We start from the raw sequence: 22,141 nt of genomic DNA, 5'->3' as shown, positions 1-22,141 counted from the left end.
ACTCGGTCATTTGAAGAAAGGCTCATTTTTTACGTTCTCCAGAACTTGTTGCACCATTTCTCTGAATACGGCATTAATCGCTTGCATGTTGGTTTGTCCAACCTGTCTCGAAAAATCCCTTCTCGGCCGGTTACTGTCATATCGTTCTAACCTGTAATCATTCCCTTTGGGAGGAATGATCTTCTCCTTTCCTTTCCCTTGTAGCTGGTCCTCTTCCACCCATTGGTATTTGTCAATCCTGTCCATCAGTTGGCGAACGCTGGTGACGGGTTTACCAGTTAGAGACTTCCTTAAGCCGTGCTCAGTGGGAAGACCGTTTTTGAACGTGATGATGACAACGTCATCGTGGTTTTCATCCATCTCGTTATACATCTCCCAATACCTATCCGAGTACGCCTTTAAGGTTTCCCCCTCGTGCATAGACAAAGATAATAGCGAACTTAAGGGTCGAGGGACTCTGCTGTTTGTAATAAAGCGAGAGCAAAAAGCCTGAGTGAACTGCTTATAGGAATCTATGTAGTTCATCTTCAAGCTGTTGAACCATCTCATCGCCACGGGTCCTTGGCCGAACGGAAAAACTTTGCACATCAAAGCCTCATTCTTGGAATGGATAGCCATTCTCTGGTTAAACTAGCCCACGTGCTCTACAGGGTCTGCTTGGCCGTCGTAGATGATAAACGTAGGTTGATGGAAGCGCCGAGATAATTTAGCCCCTTCTATCCTGTGCGTGAAGGGTGATCTGGAGATCTGATCCAGTGCCTTGTTCATGGCATCATTACCCAAACCCTTACTAGATGGGCTCTTATATCTCCGTTCAGGGCGCGACTCCTTTTCGTAGGAAAAGGTTTCACTTGGGGGAGTTCTTGACCTCCGCTTGTAACTAACATCCTCTTCCTCGTTAGAGGATGTGTCTGAGCTGGAGGTGGACCGCCTTCACTGTGCACAGTGCAACTTCTTTTTCAAGTCGTCTATCTCTCGCTGCATGGCCTGATATTTTTTTCGCCTTTCGAATATGCGACTACCTACTTGGGAGTGGCTTTGGCTCGTCTGAGTAGTATGTACGCTTCCCTCTCGGTTTCTTCCATTGCCTGGATTTAGCCCGGGGTCAGGAGGATTATTTTGTCGCTGAGGCCCAATAGGTTCTGTCTGATGAGGGTTAGCTTGGCATGGATTCTCTTGGTGTGGACTTAATCTTGCCATGCTTAACCATCGTACTTACTAACACTCAAGCTCTTTCCCACAGAAGGCGCCAATTGTAGGGACACAGTTTTGGAGCCCAAACCCCTATCGTGTGTAGTCTTGACCCAAAAAAGTCCACCACAATGAATTTAGTAGAGTATGAGTCAAAGAACTAGGTTTAGATAAGTTAGACAGATGCTAGCATGGGATAAAGGTATACATAGACCGAAACAAAAGCCATTACGTTGAAAGATCTCCCAGTCCGAAGAGATTCAGAACTCAATTTATTTATATGAACCAGTACATTAGGGTTTCTTTGCATATCACTATGTTCTCCCTCCTTTTTTCTACCCCCTCCTTATGGGGGTTTCTATACATTATATAGGCCCCTCCTTATCATCTGGGCTTTACACTTGTTGATAATCCAAGCCCCTACTTGAGCACCTATCCCATCAGACACCTCCTTCAGTCCTTTGTGAGTTGTGGTAGCCAAGGTAACACTGTTCAGGGGTCTTCTCCACATTAATGCAGCCAGGAAAGTAGCTGTAGTGCATTCAATGTGGTGGTGGCAACTTTTGCTTAGATATTTTGTGTTTCCTTCCTTTTCACGTACTTAGGGGATGGGCTTCAGTGGCTTGGACGTACATCTGCTCCGGATTTTTAGTGTCCAAGGAGAAATTACTCCTCGGACCTTTTTTCTTTGTTTCCAGTGATAGGCTTAACATGGATCGCTTAAACCACGTTGTCTCCTCGGACGAACTGGTGTCCTCGGACGGGCCTAAGGCCCAACTCGTTACTTTGGGCCATAGTCCCCACAGCTTGGTTTAAAAAAAAAACATTTTTGAGCCTAGTGTTTGTAGGAATTAGTATAATCATTATTATGTTTAAGATGTTTCATAATTTAAACTAACTATAAACGTATATTTCAAACAAGTAGAAAAGAAAACCATTAAATAGTAATTAATTCTTCTAAAAAAAATAGTAATTAATATATGAAGTTAAAAATTAATCAAAGTATAAGATATTCAAAAAATTTTTACGAATACTTAAAAGTAAAGTTGATCACATAAAGATTTAAAAAAGAAAAAAAGAAAAAAAATAGAAGAAGTAGAGTTGAAAAATAAAATAACTTAGAAGTTAACAGTATGATCAAATATTGAAAACTTCTAAAATATTATATGTTTGCCTTGATTTTTTAAAGACGTTAGATGTTTTTATTATGAATTAATCTAAATACTCAAATAAACGTAGAAACCCAATCAAAATTAAAGAATTATTTGTACAATCAAGTGAGCCATAATACGAATTTAAAATTGGCAGTTCATGTAGTAATCGTACAGAGACCGGCGGATATAAACTTTGTCTCACATGAAACTGGAAGAAAACAAAAATTAGTAGGTGCTAAAAAATAAAATACAACAACTACAATAATAACCTTATCATGAAGCCTCAAATAGAAAACAAAAATTAGTAGGTGCTAAAAAATAAAATACAACTACAATAATAACCTTATCATGAAGCCTCAAATTGAAGACTTTTTTCCTTCTTTTTTTTAAAGTAGGTTTTTCGCATGATAGATCTTCACTGTAATTAATAAAATACAACCCACATGTCAATTTTTTTATTCGACATGAATATATCAAGCATATCTCAACCAGTGCATCATCATCACGTGCTTTAAACTTCCTCATAGAAGTTACTTCTTCCTTGTTTTCTTTTGGAGCAACGTAGTCAATTATGAAGCGCTATCGAATATTTTTTTGGTTCTAGCTTGAGTCAGCAAAATTAAAAAAATGAATAGAGGTACGGAGTTTCAATTAAGTGTACGTATCAATTTTAAAAAAAAAAGTATGAGAGGAACCCAATAGTTTTAAAAAGGCAAGTCCACTTCTCGCAACATCACCGCCAGAGCATGAGAAAAGTCTATGAGTATATCCCATCACAAAGTCTGTACCAACACGTCTCCAAAAAATAATCACGAATAGACTGAATCAATTGTGCAATTTAAGGTCATCAATGCCATAAATGAGAATTTTCAAATCTCATTGCACACACTGAGAGAGAGAGAAGATGAAGAAAAGTTGGTAACTATAAGGTGGTAACGGCACAATGAAAGTGAAACTCAATGCCAAGAGCCAACCCCGTTGACCTCGACCTGCCAGTCACTACTTTGCAAATCCCAAAAGCCCACTACTTTCAATTTAAATATATATATATATATATATATATATAAATAATTCTATACAAAGGGCCTCTGTGTTCTAATGCTTACAATGAGAAGAAGGAAGAAAACAAAGAAATGGATCTTGGAGAGATTGATTTCAATTTAGCACTTAGCAGGAAACAATAAAGCCTTTTCATAGCAGAATTCTTTTTTGGGTCTCTCAAAAGAGGAAAACATAAATGAACACTTACACTAGCTGGTTGAAAAGAAGCTCATTAGAATTTGTGACGTTGGTGCGCTTTGAGGGGCTTCTCTCATACTGTAGGAGATGTCGCAGAAAAAAAGGGAAATAAAGTGGTAAAGAAGATGGGATTGACTTGCTTTTATTTTTAAGCCGTTGGATCATTTTTCTTGCCAGGTGTCATTCATCAAAATAAAAACTGGAGAAAAATGGAGGGTTTAAACGGCAGGGGAGTCAGACCCATTAAACGTGTGCAAAGTGTAAACTACTTGACTGAACAATAATCTGCCCTAAAATATAGTCAATCAATAAGTCCTCCCTTCCTTCGTACAATATGCATGGTTCTTGGATCGAAAGGGAAACTTTTATATATACATATATATATATATATATATATATGATATAGGTTCAAATTATATGTGGTGTAACTTTATAAAAGTTATACATTTTTTAAACTGTAGATTTAAAAAATATATAATGATTAGAAAATTACTCTAATTAATGTCATCTTTAAAATTAATTACTATCCAAATTAGCTAACTTATCTAATTAATTTTAGAGAGTATTATAATTATGGAAAATGCTAACAGATACTCTCAAGGCACGGGTTAACAATTTATTTAAAGAAATTTTTTATGAGAAAAAAAAAAATTAATGTTTTAACAGCTTTTTTCATTTCCTATAAAAGTGGTGTAAAAAATTTCCTAAAATGGATTATTAACCATTGCCTTAAGGGCACTCATTAGCATAATCCTTATATTATTTTTCTTTTCTACTTTCTTTCTCTCTCCTAATTAATTTACCTAACCTTGCACAAGTGTCTATTCTCAACGTTCTTGAGTTTTAGATTTTCTTTCTCATGGACATATTCTTATCTGGTATTTACGTATTGATTATTTTATATGTGAAGCCATTTTGCAAATGATTATTTGCGTCTATGTTTAAATTTCTTTATCTTTGATTCACAAATATTGGGGTAGAAGGTGAAAATCAACGGCAAGTGGATGCTCTTAATAAGGGAGATATTTATCTTAGTAAGGAAGAATTACTATTAAATGAGATTAGGATCTTAGATATTGTAAGAGAGAGATTGATAACCAAGAAGTATATATGTAGCCAAGAGATGGAACTCTTGGCAATAGGAGATGCAACATGTGAGAGAGATTGTTTTCCAAAATTATTTTTTGAAAAACAACCTATAGAAAATAAACCTTATTTTTACTACGGTTTTTTGTTGACTAAAAATTGTGGTTAACCATTTTTTTTTTTTTGTGCTACCAAACATTAAAAAAAATAAAAAATAAAAACTATTTTTACAAAAGGTTTTTCAATGAAACAAACATAGCATTAGCTTAGGTTCGAACAAGCGAAGGAATTGCAGTGATTTGCAATCCCTTTTGACTGCATAACTGTGATCCTGTGCATCTATGGTTTTATTTAATAAAAATTGGGGGGGGGGGATATCCTTAATAACAGTTGTGGGGGCCGGTTAATCAATAATTATTAAAACCGTGTTAACTGGGCCTGTGGCCCATCCGAGGACGTAAAACTATCCGAGGAGACCCATATCAGGTTATAAGGGTAACCAAATGAAAAGAATAGTAGATATCACGTGAAATGAGTTCAGTATTCGTCCGAGGACAAAATCATTTTCAGCAATATGTGTCCAAGGATGACCTGAATGCCATATTGTTACAAACACACTTCAGAGCTACATTACCACTAAGGGTGGGACATGGGACCAAGGGTAAGAAAGAAAAGGTAAACAAATATCTTAAACAACTGCTGCCTCCGCATTAATTGCCTCTCAACCAACTCTCTGGCCGCATTAATGTGGAGGTGATGTCTGAACAGTGATGAAGCAGCCTTACAGCTGCTGGTTAAAGAATCCAAGAATGGTTGGATGGGACAGGAGGGGATTCCCCGAATCCAACCTACACATGTGTGGTAAAGATGACACCAACGGGGGAGTATATAATGTAGAAGAATGCATTGAGAGAGGGGATTGGAACTTCTAAACAAGGGACGCTTAGAGGAAAACCTTATGAAATAAGAACTTAGCTTGATTAAAGAAGAAATTGATTGTAATATTTGTGTTAATCCATCTAAGAAATGTTAAGTTTAATCGTTTTTCTTTTGAAGTTAATCTAATTCTTTTATATCCATGCTCTACAAATTTATTGTTTGGGCCTTCAGCGTTCAAACCCAATACGAGTTTGGAGATCGTTACAAATTGAGTTCTTACAACAGTATAGAGGAACCCACCCCCTTGATATTGATGAGAAGGGAAAGAGATATTTTATTAGCTGTTATGCCATTGCCTTACAACATCATAGTAAAAATGATGTGAGCGGTGTGCTCATATGTGAACTAATAAGAATTTGCTACCAAAACAGTCTGTAAAAATGTTATAAAAAAGTTTGAGTATTGCATTACTCTTAAAAAAATCAATGATATTGTTAAAAGGAAAGAAAATGTAAATTTATAGAACAAAATTGCTAAAATTGGCACACATATATATATAATAATATTTTTTAAAAAAAATTAGGGGGCCATTGTCCCCCTAGTCCAAGGGTGGTTCTGTCCCTGGGTCTAACCCAATATTTCTATAATTTCCCACTTGTACATAGTGGGTATGGGACAACTACACATCTCTCGTTTCAATTTATAGCATCATCCATTCTAGTAGAACAACATCCTCATAAGTGTCTCAATATGCCTCTGCTCCTTTGGTTACATTAGATTTAACATTTTTCTTTTATCCCTTTTGCACTTATCATTTTAAAGCTACTTTAAACCCCTACTAACTTATATGCATTCAAAATTATGTCATACTGTTTAGGAAGTGACTAGCTTGCAAAACTGTTTTGAGTGTAAACCAGTGTTTTTGCAACTCTAGGTGATACATGCATAGTCACTCTGAGAGAGGATATGGGTTCAGCAATGCCTAAATTAATAGGACTTAAGAAGACCGCAAGTACGAGGGAAATTATCTTACAAGCCTAAAATCTTCCACAAGCCTAAGAGCCTAAGGATTAATAGGACTTTAGAAGACCGCAAGTACAAGGGAAATTAACTTACAAGCCTAAAATCTTTCACAAGCCTAAGAGCCTGAGGATTACTTGGTTTACCTACATGCCTAGATAGAAATCTCTTAACAGAGAAATGAAATTTGTGGTCATATTTTCTCTTGGATGTTGCATGGTCAAGGACCATTTTGACATTTTCCCGGAAGAATGCATCTTCTATTTATAAGAATACACTCGCTCAGAATAAAAAATATAAAAATGCATCAAAAAAATTAAATTAAAAATAAAAACTTTTCTCATAAAAATTTTCTAAAAATATTTTCAATGACAATGCCCTTTAGGCATTCGTTAAATTTTCCCTTAATTAGAATTTTTTGTGTTTTTATCATAAACATCACAAGGTAATAATCATGAGAAATGTTGCAATTTTAAATAAGAAAAAGAATTAGTCGACAAGCAAAGACAGAAACAAAATTAGACTTTTAGTTGAATCACAGTGAACCGCGTGCGAAACGAGTATTGTACTTTATTCTGTTTACAACACCTTGATTATGATTTGTCTCGAAAATTACTTCGGAAAGAGCGAGGGCCATGATATAATTGTGTTTGCGTCATGCCTGATTCTCTAGTTTAGTTTTTTCCTCTTTGCTAGGCGCTGTCCATGATTTTTATGCTTACGTACGTCCACATGTAAATCGCAACTTAAATTTGTTTCCTTTGGCTTCCATTGTCAACTTTTTTTTTTTTTTTTTGGGGGGGAGAAATGGCTTCCTTTTCAACCTAAAGGAGGCAAAGACTCTGAACAAGTGAATCTGGTCAACCTTTTTTTTTTTTTTTTTCTTTTTTTAGGAATCTGGTCAACCCGCGCATTAAAAAATATTTCAGAAATATTTACTATTTCCTCCTATTATATAAGTGCTGACGAGGTGCTAAAAAAATAAACAATGAAACAAATATCAAATACAAGTATATATCAAATAGTAATGTTATGGACACAAATTATTTTATAATATTTTTACAAACTAATGATGTGGTAAATTTTTACTAGTTCTAATATGAGCCTATCAGTAACATTACATTTTTAATGACAATAACTATTTGAAAAAAATTAAAACTATATCAGTAATTTGTAAAAATATTATAAAATAATTTGTAACTAACTGTAACATTACTATAGTATTCACATATTAATATTGTAGGGTCACGATTCGTGGCGGACCGTAACAGTGTCGGGTTCGCACGTAAAACGGCCCTAACAATATCATTTGTAGAGCGTGGGTTTGAAAGGCTAGGATTTGATCGATAAGCGGTGGGTTGTTCAGGGGGTTCATACAAGGTTAAATGATCGTCACCCCTAGAGTACTTCTCATGGAGGTGGGCTGGGAGGCTCTCGTTTCTTGGCCACTTTTTCCCAGCCCCCCTTTTTTGGCGCACCTTCCTTTTTATTATATAGTCCGGCCTGGTTGATCCTGACCCTCCACTTGTAGGTCAGGCGGGAGCTTATCTCTGTGTCCGTCCCGTCAGCCATCCCATCTAACTTTCTATTAGTTGCATGGATCAAGGTTCACACTGTCCAAACGTCTTTTCTTTTCAACCATCTCTGGGTATTGGCAGGTGCATTTACTGAAGAAAGGACGCGTTTTCTTTAGTCCAACTTTCACACCCTGCTTCCCTATGGGCCCCATTTCGTTCACATCCCCTGGAGGGGGGCTGTTTGGGGGTTGCCTACATCGCAGTGTGGGTCCTTCTATTACAGCTCCGGAATACCGAGGACAGGGTAAGTCCTCAGCCATTCCCTTCGCCACGTCGGCCATTGACCATTCGTCCTCGGCAGGATACCCCTTCGGCACGGGTTCTGGGCCCAGGTAGAGTTTGGGCTGGGTTGCAGACCTCTCGGGTCCACAATAGCCCCTCAAAATCCTGCTATCCGTTCCCTCGGACGGATAGGTGGGTTTTGATGACACCAGGGATCAGCTAATGCCTAACAATCCTCGTCATATATCGATTCCCGAGGTTTTTCACCTGCCCTAGGCACGTCCCCAGAGCCGTTCGGAAGGCGAAACGTGGCCTCATTAAATGCGGGCGGCTTGGTGCTTCCCACGTTCAACGGTGTGATGAAAATCAAACGGTGATGATTTCCTGGCCTCTTCAGGCGGGAAAATGGGCGTGCAGTTTACCCTAGAAAGTATAAAAGATATTCTGGAGATGGATTCGTCTCTCCAGTTATATACTTAAGAGCTTTAGCGCGTGTATCCAGGGTTCATCTGAACTTCCGCCCAATTTCAAGTTTATCTCAAGCACATATAGCCCATCCGAAGCGTAACTCTCCCCTTATGTAAGTTTCCTACCTTCATTAACTCTCATTTTTTCTTTGTCTGGGTTTATTTCTCTCTGGCTCCCTTTCTTTTCCGTCGCGGGTTAGGTTTGTGCTAGTAGATGACTAAGGCAACTAAATTGAGGTTGAGGAAGTTGGTCGACACTGATGAGGCGATGAATAAGTTCATTGTTGATTATAATATTCCCCCCAATGTAAGTCTGGAGCACTGTAAGATGGGGGAATGGCACATTAAGAGGGGAACGGGCGCGGTTGTAATTCCCGTCCTTGCCTTTGTAGAGGGAGGTATGAGAATCCCTATGGGGCCAGTGACAAGGGGTTACCTCAGGCATTTCCGTTTAGCCCCTACCCAGTGTGCCGGCAACGTTCTTAGGATTTTGGGTTGCGTGGACACTTTAAATGAGAAGATGGGTTTAAGACTGACCCACCATGATGTAAATTGGTGCTATAACCTCCAGAAATTGAAAGGAAAAACCTATTACATGAGGTCAAGGGACGATAGGGTTCGGTTGATCCAGTGCCTTCCTGATTCCAACAAGGGACTGAACAAGGATTTCCTTATTGTCTCTGGGGAGTGGCATGATGGCGACCCATGCCCCGTAGTAGAAGGAGAACCAGGTGGGGTTTCAGGAATGGAAGAGGGATAACCCTTTAATCCATTCTAATCTAATGTATTTTGATAACTAACCATGCATATATGTTTGTTGTTTTTTTTGTAGATGCACGTGCCTATACACGGCATTTTCATTTAGTCAATCGGGCGGATTTGGAGACTGTTTTACAATCGGCAGTTTTCGTGAATGACAGTGATGGCCAAGTCCGTGCAGCTCACAAAATACTAGGGTACCCTCCAGTTCAGAAGTCGTTTGGGGACGCAAAGCACGTGATCAGTGCCCGCCGTCCCTGGCTTCCAAAAATTACTGTAGTAGAAAAGGGATTTTTAATCTCTCAGGAGCCAGCTGTCCCCAAGAACCTCCCCCTGGTGGGTCCATCTACATCTCATCAAGCAGCCGAGGACGAAGGTGAACCCGATCTGACGGAGGAGGGGTTCAGGGTTTTTGATTTAGTCTACCAATCAGAGGACCCTCCTGGTGACCTAGGTGACCCAACTTTGTTCGAGGCTGAATTGTCGTTAATAGGCACCTCTTCGCAAGCCGAGATGGGAGTCAAGAGAATACCTTTAACCCCCCTTCTCCAACTCCTCGAGGCCCAACCAAGGAAGGATACCCAGGAGGCACCACAACCCGATGCTCCTCCTCCACCGCCTCGACCCCTTACAATCCAAACCCGGTCATCCTCCACCAAGTCCCAGCCACAATCCAACCGCCCCGAACCTCCCACCCCCTCCCAACCAGCTCGGTCCCCCAGACCTGAAGGTGCTGATTCTAAGAGAAAGAGGAGTCCCAAGGGCAAGGACACCGCGGATGAGGGAAAATCCCAACCTTCAAAGGAGAAGGATGAGGCTCCGCGTACAAAACAACTGAAGCTCGGGCCCCAAAGCAAGGGCAAAGGACCCGCAGTTCAAACCCCTCAAGGCAAGGGGAAAGGAATTGATTCCCAATCCCTACCGAGCGCCTGGCTCCCTGCCCCAATGCTTCACGGGGGTCCATTACTGGAAACGGCCTCCCTGAGGGACCTCGGAGACGGCGAGGGTGAATACGTGGCGGACGCATTAGGGAGAACCATATTACTCCCTAATGATATGGACAAGCTGAAGAGAATGAGGATGCAGGAGGTTTTTCTCAGCACCAAGAGATACTTGTGCATGGTAAGATTTCTGGCCACCTAACACCTTATCATCCCTTGTTACCGGTTTACCGCTCACTACGCGTTCATCTTTCTTGACAGGCTCTCCAGGCAACCTATAGGATGGAGGAAGAGGTGCATGACAGGAGTAAGGCAGCCGAGAACGAACGTAAGAAGCGCATAACAGCCTCAAAAACACTCGAAGCTTCTGAAAAGGAACTCGCTAAAGTCAAGGATGATTTAATAATGACTACTCGCGAGAGGGATAACGTCTCGGCGGGCCTTGATAGTGCCCAGAAACAGGCCAAGGACCAAACCAAGCGCGCAATTGAAGCCGAGGACCAGCTGCGAATAGCCAAAGACCTAATCGAGGATTTGAATAAGCAGCTGACCGTGGCCTTGCATGAAAAAGGAGTGGCAGACTATGCCCGGGATGAAGCCGTACGGGCAAAGCAGGAGGCCGAATTTGCCAGGAATGAGGCAGAGGCTGCCAAGAATACGGCCGAGGATGATGGTTATAACATGGGAGTAGCCGAAACCCAAGCCACCCTTAAGGCGCAGATTCCTGGAGTATGCAGGTTTTATTGCTCCCAGGTCTGGGAAGAAGCATTGAAGCGAGCTGGAGTGGACGCTTCATCAGATTTGTGGAAGGCAGAGAGCGTTTTCTACCCGGCGGCCATCCGTGACACCACTTCCACTAGCTCTGTGACCATGGATGCTCAACCCGAGGAAGAGGTCACCCCGTCGGGAAACTTACAAGCCAGTGGTTCTACTAGCAAGGCGCCCAAAGAGGGAATACTTCAAGATGTGGTGGTAATATCGCAGCATGCGGATCCTGAGATACCTACAGAAATTACTGAACCCAAGGTGGGCGTTCAGGTATCGAGTACAGAAGAACTAGCCGCTCCTGCACAGTTGCCACAGGCCATTCCCCTTGCTGTGGTCACTCAGAGTACCAGTGTTGGCCCTGTTCAGTCTTCCTTAGAAGAAACCGTCATTCCAGGCATTGAAGCTGATCCTAATCCCACCTCCAAAAATGCAACCGACAAACAAGCAGAAAAGTAGAAGCCTTGGTTGGGCTTTTGTATTTGTTTCTATTTGAACGATTAATTTGTCTCTTTTCCTTTCGCAAACTTCCTAATTTATCGATAGTTTCCAAGTATTTGAACATGTATATATTGGTTATCCGCCCTTGTTAATGCGCATTATTTGCTTATAAACTCTGCGCTGACTCATTTTAATATGTACAAATAACTATGCATGCAAGACATTTAACACTATGTTCCTCAAACTCTTATTTACTTGTGCCCACAGAGGCCTTAGATTCATTTCTAACCTTTGTTTTTGCGAAGATATAAGCACCATTTTCGCCATCATGCAGAGTAGCTAAATCTCGTTTAGTGTTTAGTTTTCCACATCCAGGTAGTTGGTTTTCCCACAGGCTTGAGTCCGAGGACTATGCAATGCCTTGGTTCTGTCCAAAACCTAGTTCTCCACATCCAGGTAGTTGGTTTTCCCACAGGCTTGAGTCCGAGGACTATGCAATGCCTTGGTTCTGTCCAAACCCTAGTTTTCCACATCCAGGTAGTTGGTTTTCCCACAGGCTTGAGTCCGAGGACTATGCAATGCCTTGGTTCTGTCCAAAACCTAGTTTTCCACATCCAGGTAGTTGGTTTTCCCACAGGCTTGAGTCCGAGGACTATGCAATGCCTTGGTTCTGTCCAAAACCTAGTTTTCCACATCCAGGTAGTTGGTTTTCCCATAGGCTTGAGTCCGGGACTGAAGGCCAATGCCTTGGTTCTGTCCAAAACCTAGTTTTCCACATCCAGGTAGTTGGTTTTTCCCACAGGCTTGAGTCCGAGGACTATGCAATGCCTTGGTTCTGTCCAAAACCTAGTTTTCCACATCCAGGTAGTTGGTTTTCCCACAGGATTGAGTCCGAGGACTATGCAATGCCTTGGTTCTGTCCAAAACCTAGTTTTCCACATCCAGGTAGTTGGTTTTCCCACAGGATTGAGTCCGAGGACTATGCAATGCCTTGGTTCTGTCCAAAATCTAGTTCTCCACATCCAGGTAGTTGGTTTTCCCACAGGCTTGAGTCCGAGGACTATGCAATGCCTTGGTTCTGTCCAAAACCTAGTTTTCCACATCCAGGTAATTGGTGTTCCCACAGGATTGAGTCCGAGGACTATGCAATGCCTTGGTTCTGTCCAAAACCTAGTTTTCCACATCCAGGTAGTTGGTTTTCCCACAGGCTTGAGTCCGAGGACTATGCAATGCCTTGGTTCTGTCTAAAACCTAGTTCTCCACATCCAGGTAGTTGGTTTTCCCACAGGCTTGAGTCTGAGGACTATGCAATTCCTTGGTTCTGTCCAAAACCTGGTTCTCCACATCCAGGTAGTTGGTTTTCCCACAGGCTTGAGTCCGAGGACTATGCAATGCCTTGGTTCTGTCCAAAACCTAGTTTTCCACATCCAGGTAGTTGGTTTTCCCACAGGCTTGAGTCCGAGGACTATGCAATGCCTTGGTTCTGTCCAAAACCTAGTTTTCCACCTCCGAGGACTAGTGCCTTGGTTCTGTCCAAAACCTAGTTTTCCACATCCAGGTAGTTGGTTTTCCCACAGGCTTGAGTCCGAGGACTATGCAATGCCTTGGTTCTGTCCAAAACCTAGTTCTCCACATCCAGGTAGTTGGTTTCCCACAGGCTTGAGTCCGAGGACTATGCAATGCCTTGGTTCTGTCCAAAACCTAGTTCTCCACATCCAGGTAGTTGGTTTTCCCACAGGCTTGAGTCCGAGGACTATGCAATGCCTTGGTTCTGTCCAAAACCTAGTTCTCCACATCCAGGTAGTTGGTTTTCCCACAGGATTGAGTCCGAGGACTATGCAATGCCTTGGTTCTGTCCAAAACCTAGTTCTCCACATCCAGGTAGTTGGTTTTCCCACAGGCTTGAGTCCGAGGACTATGCAATGCCTTGGTTCTGTCCAAAACCTAGTTTTCTCTTTGTATGGGGCCTTGGCTTGCCTTTAGCTCTAGGGGAGCTAGCTCTTCAGCCAAGCCCCTTGAGTTTATCTATACGGTTAACGTTACCAAGCGCCTAGTTTGTTCTGTACGAGGAGTTTTAGCTTTTAGGGGAGTTAGCTCTTCAGCTAAGCCCCTCGTCAAGAAACGTAGCCCCTAGTGAGATTTTATACTTGAACTCTATAACCAACGGTTAGAAATAACAGAGGAAGTGTTTCAACCTACCACCTGCGCCAACACGCAAGCCTTCCCCACAGACGGCGCCAATTGTAGGGTCACGATTCGTGGCGGACCGTAACAGTGTCGGGTTCGCACGTAAAACGGCCCTAACAATATCATTTGTAGAGCGTGGGTTTGAAAGGCTAGGCCTTGATCGATAGGCGGTGGGTTGTTCAGGGGGTTCATACAAGGTTAAATGATCGTCACCCCTAGAGTACTTCTCATGGAGGTGGGCTGGGAGGCTCTCGTTTCTTGGCCACTTTTTCCCAGCCCCCCTTTTTTGGCGCACCTTCCTTTTTATTATATAGTCCGGCCTGGTTGATCCTGACCCTCCACTTGTAGGTCAGGCGGGAGCTTATCTCTGTGTCCGTCCCGTCAGCCATCCCATCTAACTTTCTATTAGTTGCATGGATCAAGGTTCACACTGTCCAAACGTCTTTTCTTTTCAACCATCTCTGGGTATTGACAAGTGCATTTACTGAAGAAAGGACGCGTTTTCTTTAGTCTAACTTTCACACCCTGCTTCCCTATGGGCCCCATTTCGTTCACATCCCCTGGAGGGGGGCTGTTTGGGGGTTGCCTACACCGCAGTGTGGGTCCTTCTATTACAGCTCCGGAATACCGAGGACAGGGTAAGTCCTCAGCCATTCCCTTCGCCACGTCGGCCATTGACCATTCGTCCTCGGCAGGATACCCCTTCGGCACGGGTTCTGGGCCCAGGTAGAGTTTGGGCTGGATTGCAGACCTCTCGGACCCACAAATATCTTTGTAGAATTTAATATCTTTTTACTTTAGCAAATTTCAAAGTCCCAGCTTCTCTGAGAGACACACAAATACAACTGTACGCGTGGAACCCGTAAGAGTCAATTACTCAATTTACGTGACTCCTTGTACAATTTAAAAAGTCAACACCCCACGTTCTTCTCTAAGGCCTATACGGTATACACGTTTCTTTCTTTCTTTTTTTATTTATTTTTTTTTTACTATCGGCCAAGCGACGGCGTTGTTCGTTTGTCTATATATACCCCCACAACAATGTTCCAACTAACAATTTACCATAAACAAAGACACTAAGAACTAGATTACTAAAAAACATTGTTTACCATAAACCTATTTTTTCATGTAGTAAAACACAAATTTCTTTATGTATATATAGATTACTAAAAAAAAATTGTTTAAGGTGGGATTTAGAGAAAAATAAATAAAGAATGTATGTAAATTACAAAAATCTAGTCAAGATCTTCAAATCACATGCAATAATCTTTCAAAACTATCAAGCGCACCAAAGGATAAGTTATCAAGAGATTTATATCCCCATTGATATTTATGTCAATTTATCCTCTTTTGAAGGGTTCAATTTATCGCTTTTGACTTGATAGTTTTTATTTATTTTAGAAATGATATTTATTTGACTTGAAAGTTGATTCAAATAAACTCAGACCAGAAATAATTAGTATTATTATTTTTATAATATACCCAATTTAGAATTATTTTATTTTATTTTTAATATGTATCACTACAAAATGGAACAGTTGAGTGTTGTTACACATGGACAAATCTATTTTCTCTTGTCAATTTTATACAAAAATATTTCCACCTCTTATTATTTTGATATTTCCTTGAGTTTTACTTTTATCAAATTTCAAAGTCCCAGGCTCCCAGCTTCTCTGAGAGACACACAATACAAGACATAAAATTATTAGATATTTCACGGAAAAATTATGTTCTTTTTCCTTACATTTATGGTGAATTTCATTATAAATTTAAGGATAAAATACAAAATTGACCTTTTAAATTTTTTCAGATTTTATTTTTCAAGTAATTTTACATTTTAACCTAAATTTAATGAAAAACCCCTACAAAAAATATGAAAAAAATGAGCATTATTCTCTACTGAGAGTTCCTAAAAATTAGTCGAAAAGACAAGTATACAACTGTACGCGTGGAACGAGTAAGAGTCAATTTACGTGCAGTCAATATCCCACGTTCTTCCCTAAGGCCTTTACGGTATACACGGTACAATATTTCTTTAAGCAATAATGGCGGCGTTCATTTCTTTCTTTCTTTTTTCTCTTCTTTTTTTTTTGAGTTTCGGCCAAGCAACGGCGTTGTTCGTTTGTCTATATATACCCCCACAACAATGTTCCAACTCACAATTTACCATAAACAAAGACACTAAGAACTAGAAATAAATCTTTAGCTCTGATACGGTGATATACCTTTCCTCACACACCATCACAGAGCTCAAGTATTTATCTATCACACCCATCACACCCACACACAAACAATCACTCATATTCACTCCAAGATCTTAAAAATGCCTAGAAAAGGAATGAGGAGTATTTGCTTCAACTCCAAAACTTCATCTTTCTCTATGTCTGGATATTCTTCACCTGCAAGAAACTCAATTTCAACTGGTACTCCTCGACGCAACTTTTCGGAGTCATTGATCGAGCAGAGCATCGAAGCGGCCACGGTTTTGATAAACAAGTGGAACCCAGAAACCTCTACTTATGCCAAAGTCACATCTTTGTTCCACGAGAGCAAAAGTGAAGCCATGCAATTCATCAGGTGCGTGAACGATCTTCAGAAATCCATGCACGCCTTGGTCACCGAGAATTCAACCTCGGAGAAGCTCGTGCACGCACAGAACCTTATGCAGATAGCCATGAAGAGACTCCAGAAGGAGTTCTATCAAATCCTTTCCATGAATCGAGCTCACTTGGACCCCGAATCAGTCTCCGCTCGATCCTCACGCGCCTCCGCTCGATCAAGCATTTCTGATTTTGACGATGATGGCTCAGTCTCACACGATGATGAAGTGCGCAACGTAGGCGATTCAATCGATGAAGTCGAAGAAGTTTCATCCATAGCTATGACTGACTTGAGATCCATAGCTGAGTGTATGATCTCTTCTGGTTACGCCAAAGAGTGTATCAGTATATACAAAATTATCAGAAAATCGATTATCGACGAAGGCATTTATCGACTTGGTGTTGAAAAAATTAGCTCCTCACAAATCAATAAGATGGACTGGGAAGTTCTCGATCGCAGAATCAAGGATTGGTTGGAGGCAGTGAAAGTTTCGATGACAACTCTTTTCAACGGAGAGAGAATCCTCTGCGACCATGTTTTCGCTTCCTCAGACTCGATCAGAGAATCTTGTTTCACTGAGATTTCCAAAGAAGGAGCTACTCTTCTCTTCGGATTCCCCGAACTCGTAGCTAAGAGCAAGAAATCTCATCCTGAGAAAATTTTCCGTGTGCTCGACATGTACACAGCGATTTCAACCAACTGGATCGAAATCGATTCCATCTTCTCATTCGAATCAACCGTCACCGTTCGAGCTCAAGCTCTCAACTCGCTGAACAAACTCAGCGACACGGTCCGCTCAATGCTATCGGAGTTCGAGTCAACAATGCAGAAGGACTCGTCGAAGTCGAAAATCCACGGTGGCGGCGGTGTTCACACTCTGACTCTCACCACCATGAAGTACCTCTCTCTCCTCGCCGATTACAGTAACATCCTAGCAGACATTTTCGCCGACTGGCCTCCGCCGCCGAGATCATCGTTACCGGAATCTTACTTCGAAAGTCCATCCACCGATGACTCTCCGGCACCAGCGATTTCCATGCGCATGGCTTGGTTAATCCTCGTACTCCTCTGCAAACTCGACGGCAAAGTTGAACATCACAAAGACGTTTGTCTCTCGAACATATTCTTAGCCAACAACCTTAACCACGTTGTCTCCAAAGTTCAAACCTCGAACTTGAAGTACCTTCTCGGCGAGGATTGGATCGCAAAGCACGAAGAGAAAGTGAAACTATTCGCCGCGAATTACGAGAGATTAGCGTGGGGCTCAGTGATTGCAACGCTGCCGGAAAATCCAACGGCCACGATTACTCCAGCTCAGGCGAAGGAAATTTTCAGGAAATTCAATTCGAGCTTCGACGAAACTTGTAGGAAACAGAGCTCGTTTGTCGTATCGGACCCGAAACTCCGAGACGAAATGAAAGTCTCATTAGCGAGAAAGATTGTCCCAAGTTATCGGGAATTCTACGACGCTCACAGGTCTAATGTTGTTGGAGAGCGAAATGTTGGGTTAATTGTCAGATTTGCCGCTGAGGATGTGGGGAATTACCTGTCGGACCTGTTCTTTGGGAACAACAATAACTCAGGGAGTACTAGTACTAGTGTTTCCTCTGCAAATTCCTCGTCTCATGAACGACATTCGTGGTCTAGAGGTAAAGGGCTGTTCGGTAGTAAGGGTTAAGTATTGTTGTTCAATTTTCATAATTGTGAAAATACGTGTTAAATGTATTATTATTATTTAAATATTAAAAATTATTGTTTAAACAACCATATTAAACAATTTTTGTGCTTAGTTGGCGATTTTTTTGCTTTGATAGCCAGATTTTGACTTATTTTACCCGATTACATATAAAGATGTTCATGTTATTCATAATTTTTCCTTTTGTGTAAAAGTACTGTTTGAATAATCAGTTTATACTATGACTTTTTTTGCTATGTTTCGTACTTTTGTCTAACATCCTTATATGCTTATATCCCTTTTCAATTTTTTATACCTGCGTTTTTTTAGGAAAGTGTTATTTCGGATTTTCCATATCCCATTTAGGGGGTGTTTGGTAGAGTAGTTTGAGAATGATTGTTTAAAGTTTTTTGAAATACGTATGGGTGAAAAAGTGTGTGAAAATGTGTAATGTTGTTTAAAATGTGAAAATGTGAGTTTGAACTCACTCACTAAACAGGCAGCATCTACATTAGTATGTGCAAATTTTTTTCCATTTTGCACATCTAAAACCTATTTTTTCTATTTTACACATCTATTTTTACAAAACACCCACATCAGTTTGTCTATTATACACATTTAATCAAATAAAATATTCATTTTTTAACATTGTGAACAGTAATTATGAAAGGAGAGAGAAAGGAAAAGAGAGTGAGGTGAAGAGAGGAGAGAGAAAAAAGAATAAAAAAATTATTTACACAGTAAACAGTAACTGTGTATATATGCATGGTTAGAGCAATAACATCAGCTTGTACTATTTTACACTTAAAACCTACTTTTTTTATTTTACACCATCACTTTTACAAAACATTCACATCAGTTTATCTATTTTACAGAATATTTCAATAAAATATTCATTCTTCTCAATTTTTTTATTATTTCTCTCAACTACCCCTTTTACACATACGCGCTTTCTCTCTCTCTCTCTCTCTACCCATTTTTTCTGATTTGTTGCTCTCTCTCTGTACTCATTTCTGTACCCATCTCCATCCATCTCTATACCCGGTCAGATCTCCGTAGATAGCTTCACTCCTCAAACAAGACCCAATCTCCAAACAAGCACTGATGTCCAGCAAGACCCATCTCTCTACCCAACTTTATACCAACACAGATCAACTCTCCCTCTTGGTCAGATCTCCCTAGCTCCGATCAGGCAAGACCCATCTCGGTCAAGCTCCGATCAAGCACCAATCAAGACCTACGAGCTCCAGTCCAACACCGATCAAGACCCACGAGCTCCAGTCAAGTACCGATTAAGACCCACGAACTCCAGTCAAGCACTGATCAAGACCCACGAGCTCCAGTCAAGCACCAATCAAGACCCAAGAACTCTAGTCAAGCACCGATCGTTCCACAAGCACCGATCTATTTCTCTGTTGGTTTGTCCGTGTGGGTTTGTTTGTGTGTGGGTGTGTTTGTGTATCTGTGTGTTGATTTGTCTGTGTGGATGTGTTTGTGCATGGGTGTGTTTGTGTGCATTTGAGGAAAAAGAAGATTAGGAGAGGAGAAGCCAGTGAGTTCGTTGTGCACGGAGAAGAGAGAGAAAAAAAAGGAGCGAACGAGAAATTAATAAAATAATAAATACACATGCTATAGTAACCATGCATATATGGATGGTTACTGTAGCAATTGTGTATTTATACACAATTTTACACCCACTGATGTGGGTGATTTTTTACTCAAATTGTGTAAAAGTAGTTAGTTTTTCCATTTTGCACATTTATGCACAAGCTGATGTAATTGCTCTAACCGTGCATATATTCACGGTTACTGTAGCATGTGTATTTATTATTTTATTAATTTTAGTTCGCACATTTTTTTCTCTCTCTTCTCCGTGCACAACGAACTTAGTCTCCTCATCTTCTTTTTCCTCAGATGCACACAAACACACCCACACACAAACACATCCACACAGACAAATCAACACACAAACACACCCACACACAAACAAACCCACACAGACAAACCAATAGAGAGATAGATCGGTACTTGATTGGAACGATCGGTGCTTGTTCGGTGCTTGTGGAATGATAGGTGCTTGATCGGCGCTTGTGGAACGATTGTTGCTTGACTGGAATGATTGGTGCTTGTGGGTGAGAGGGGTGATATTGGAGAGGTGTGTTGAAAAGTGTGAGGCTTAATGGAGCGGTAAAAAAAGTCATTGAGCCCAGCTTGGTTGTTCTGGAACTGGTGGGCTTGGTAGTCGGAGAGTTCTTTTTCCGATTATTGTATGTGGTTGTTGTGGTTGTTGCTATAATTGTTGTTGATGGTGAGCGATTTGGGTTGATGGGTCGAGAAAAAGACCCGGGAGGTTGGATCGGTAAGAGGGTTGTGGAGCTTTGTTCGTGGATCGGGCGGTTGGGTTGGTAGTTTTTGAGAAAGAATGAGAGGTTTGTTGATCGGCCGGTTAGGTTGGTTGTTTTTAAGAGAGAGAGAGAGAGAGAGAGAGAGAGAGAGAGGTGATCTATTTAGAAATGGGTATAGGGAGGGGTAGAGAGATGGGTATAGAGAGAGAGAGAGAATCAAATCAGAAAAAATGGGTAGAGAGAGAGAGAGAGAGAGAAAGAGTGCAAATGTATGTAAACTGTAAAGGTAGTTGAGAGAAATAATAAAAAAAATTGAGAAAAATGAATATTTTATTGAAATATCTTATAAAATAGATAAACTGATGTGAATTTGTAAAAATGATGGTGTAAAATAGAAAAAGTAGGTTTTAAGTGTAAAATATACGGAATCTTATGCACAAGCTAATGTAATTACTCTAAGTGTAGAGAACGGAAGTTACAAAACAGAAGAAGCAAATCGGTCATCGTTGAGTCCTTAAAGAAGAAGATAGTAAAAGAAAAATGTGAAGAATAATGAAGTCGAAGTCTTGAAGAAGAGATGATTCTAACTTCGTTTTGCAAAGCTATTGTGCATTTTTCTTTCATTTTTCTCTTTCTTTCTATTGGGTTTTCTTAACTTACTCAGATTTGCACCATCTTGCCCTTAAAAAACTGCCAAAATTACCACACAAAAAAAAAGGGTAAGCATTTCATGCTTTGGCCCGGTATCCATTTACCGGCTGAAACAGCTGAATTTCGCAGATACGGCCAGTATTTTTTCTGGTACGAAACAAGGAGGGTATTTGTACCGGTTTAGTAGCCGGTACGGTACGAGATTGACTTCCTTGATTCCTCCTCAGCCCACCTTCCCCAACCTTCTCAATCATAGATTGCTTATGGAGTTTTGATTCTCATGTCTTCACTATCGTTTATCTGTTCTCGGACAAGGCCCGTGGCCCAATATATACTCTTGAACCCTTTATCCCTTTAGCTTTTATGACCAATTTTAATTTTTAGGGAGGCCAAATATTTTTTTTAATTATATATATATATATATATATATATATAGTTCTATTACTATCCTCAACCCTAGCTACCTCGTGTAAAATCAAACTTGAAGTATGTCCTTTCCCAACATAGAAATGCGACTGATCCCATTGGAAATGTTGAACCCTACCTTTGATATTTCAAGATCGTATCCATAACAACCCCTAAAGTCAAATATGAAGTATGTGTTGCAATGGCAGAGAGATTTTCATTTTCTCCTCTCCCCCCCCCCCACCCCCCCAAAAACAAAATTTAAAAGGGGAAGAAGGACCTCCAAAAATATTGCATTTCTTTATAGATAAAGTTTGGTTACAACTTAACTCAATATCTTTTTATTAAATGTGAATTTTGACAAATCAAACATTTTCTTTTTATATTCTCCATGTTTGAAAAAGTTTCTAAAAATCAAAGATCAATGTTATATTATCAATTAAATATTTAAATTTCAAGTTTTTATAGTCCAAAATTATTCATTAAAAAAAAAAAAAAACTTATGAATCGAATAGTAAATAACAATGAATTAACAC

At 40.4% G+C, this 22,141-nt stretch overlaps 2 protein-coding genes across 2 annotated transcripts; one reads left to right on the top strand and one right to left on the bottom strand.

Annotated features, from left to right (window-relative positions):
* Positions 1 to 6: 6 nt before the first annotated feature.
* On the bottom strand, positions 7 to 618 carry LOC115952121. Its single transcript, XM_031069200.1, has one exon. The coding sequence runs from the start codon at positions 616 to 618 to the stop codon at positions 7 to 9; it is 612 nt and encodes a 203-aa protein (XP_030925060.1).
* Positions 619 to 16,101: 15,483 nt separating this feature from the next.
* LOC115952555 (exocyst complex component EXO70H1-like) lies at positions 16,102 to 18,284 on the top strand. Its single transcript, XM_031069728.1, has one exon. It carries the CDS (start codon positions 16,252 to 16,254, stop codon positions 18,205 to 18,207), a length of 1,956 nt encoding a protein of 651 aa, XP_030925588.1. The 5' UTR covers positions 16,102 to 16,251; the 3' UTR covers positions 18,208 to 18,284.
* Positions 18,285 to 22,141: the final 3,857 nt, after the last annotated feature.

The sequence above is a fragment of the Quercus lobata genome, chromosome 7 (genome assembly GCF_001633185.2).
Source record: "Quercus lobata isolate SW786 chromosome 7, ValleyOak3.0 Primary Assembly, whole genome shotgun sequence".
In the NCBI taxonomy this organism is placed as follows: Eukaryota; Viridiplantae; Streptophyta; class Magnoliopsida; order Fagales; family Fagaceae; genus Quercus; species Quercus lobata.
The sequence above is the reverse complement of the archived record's forward strand: the minus strand, read 5'-3'. Positions and strand labels throughout refer to the sequence as shown.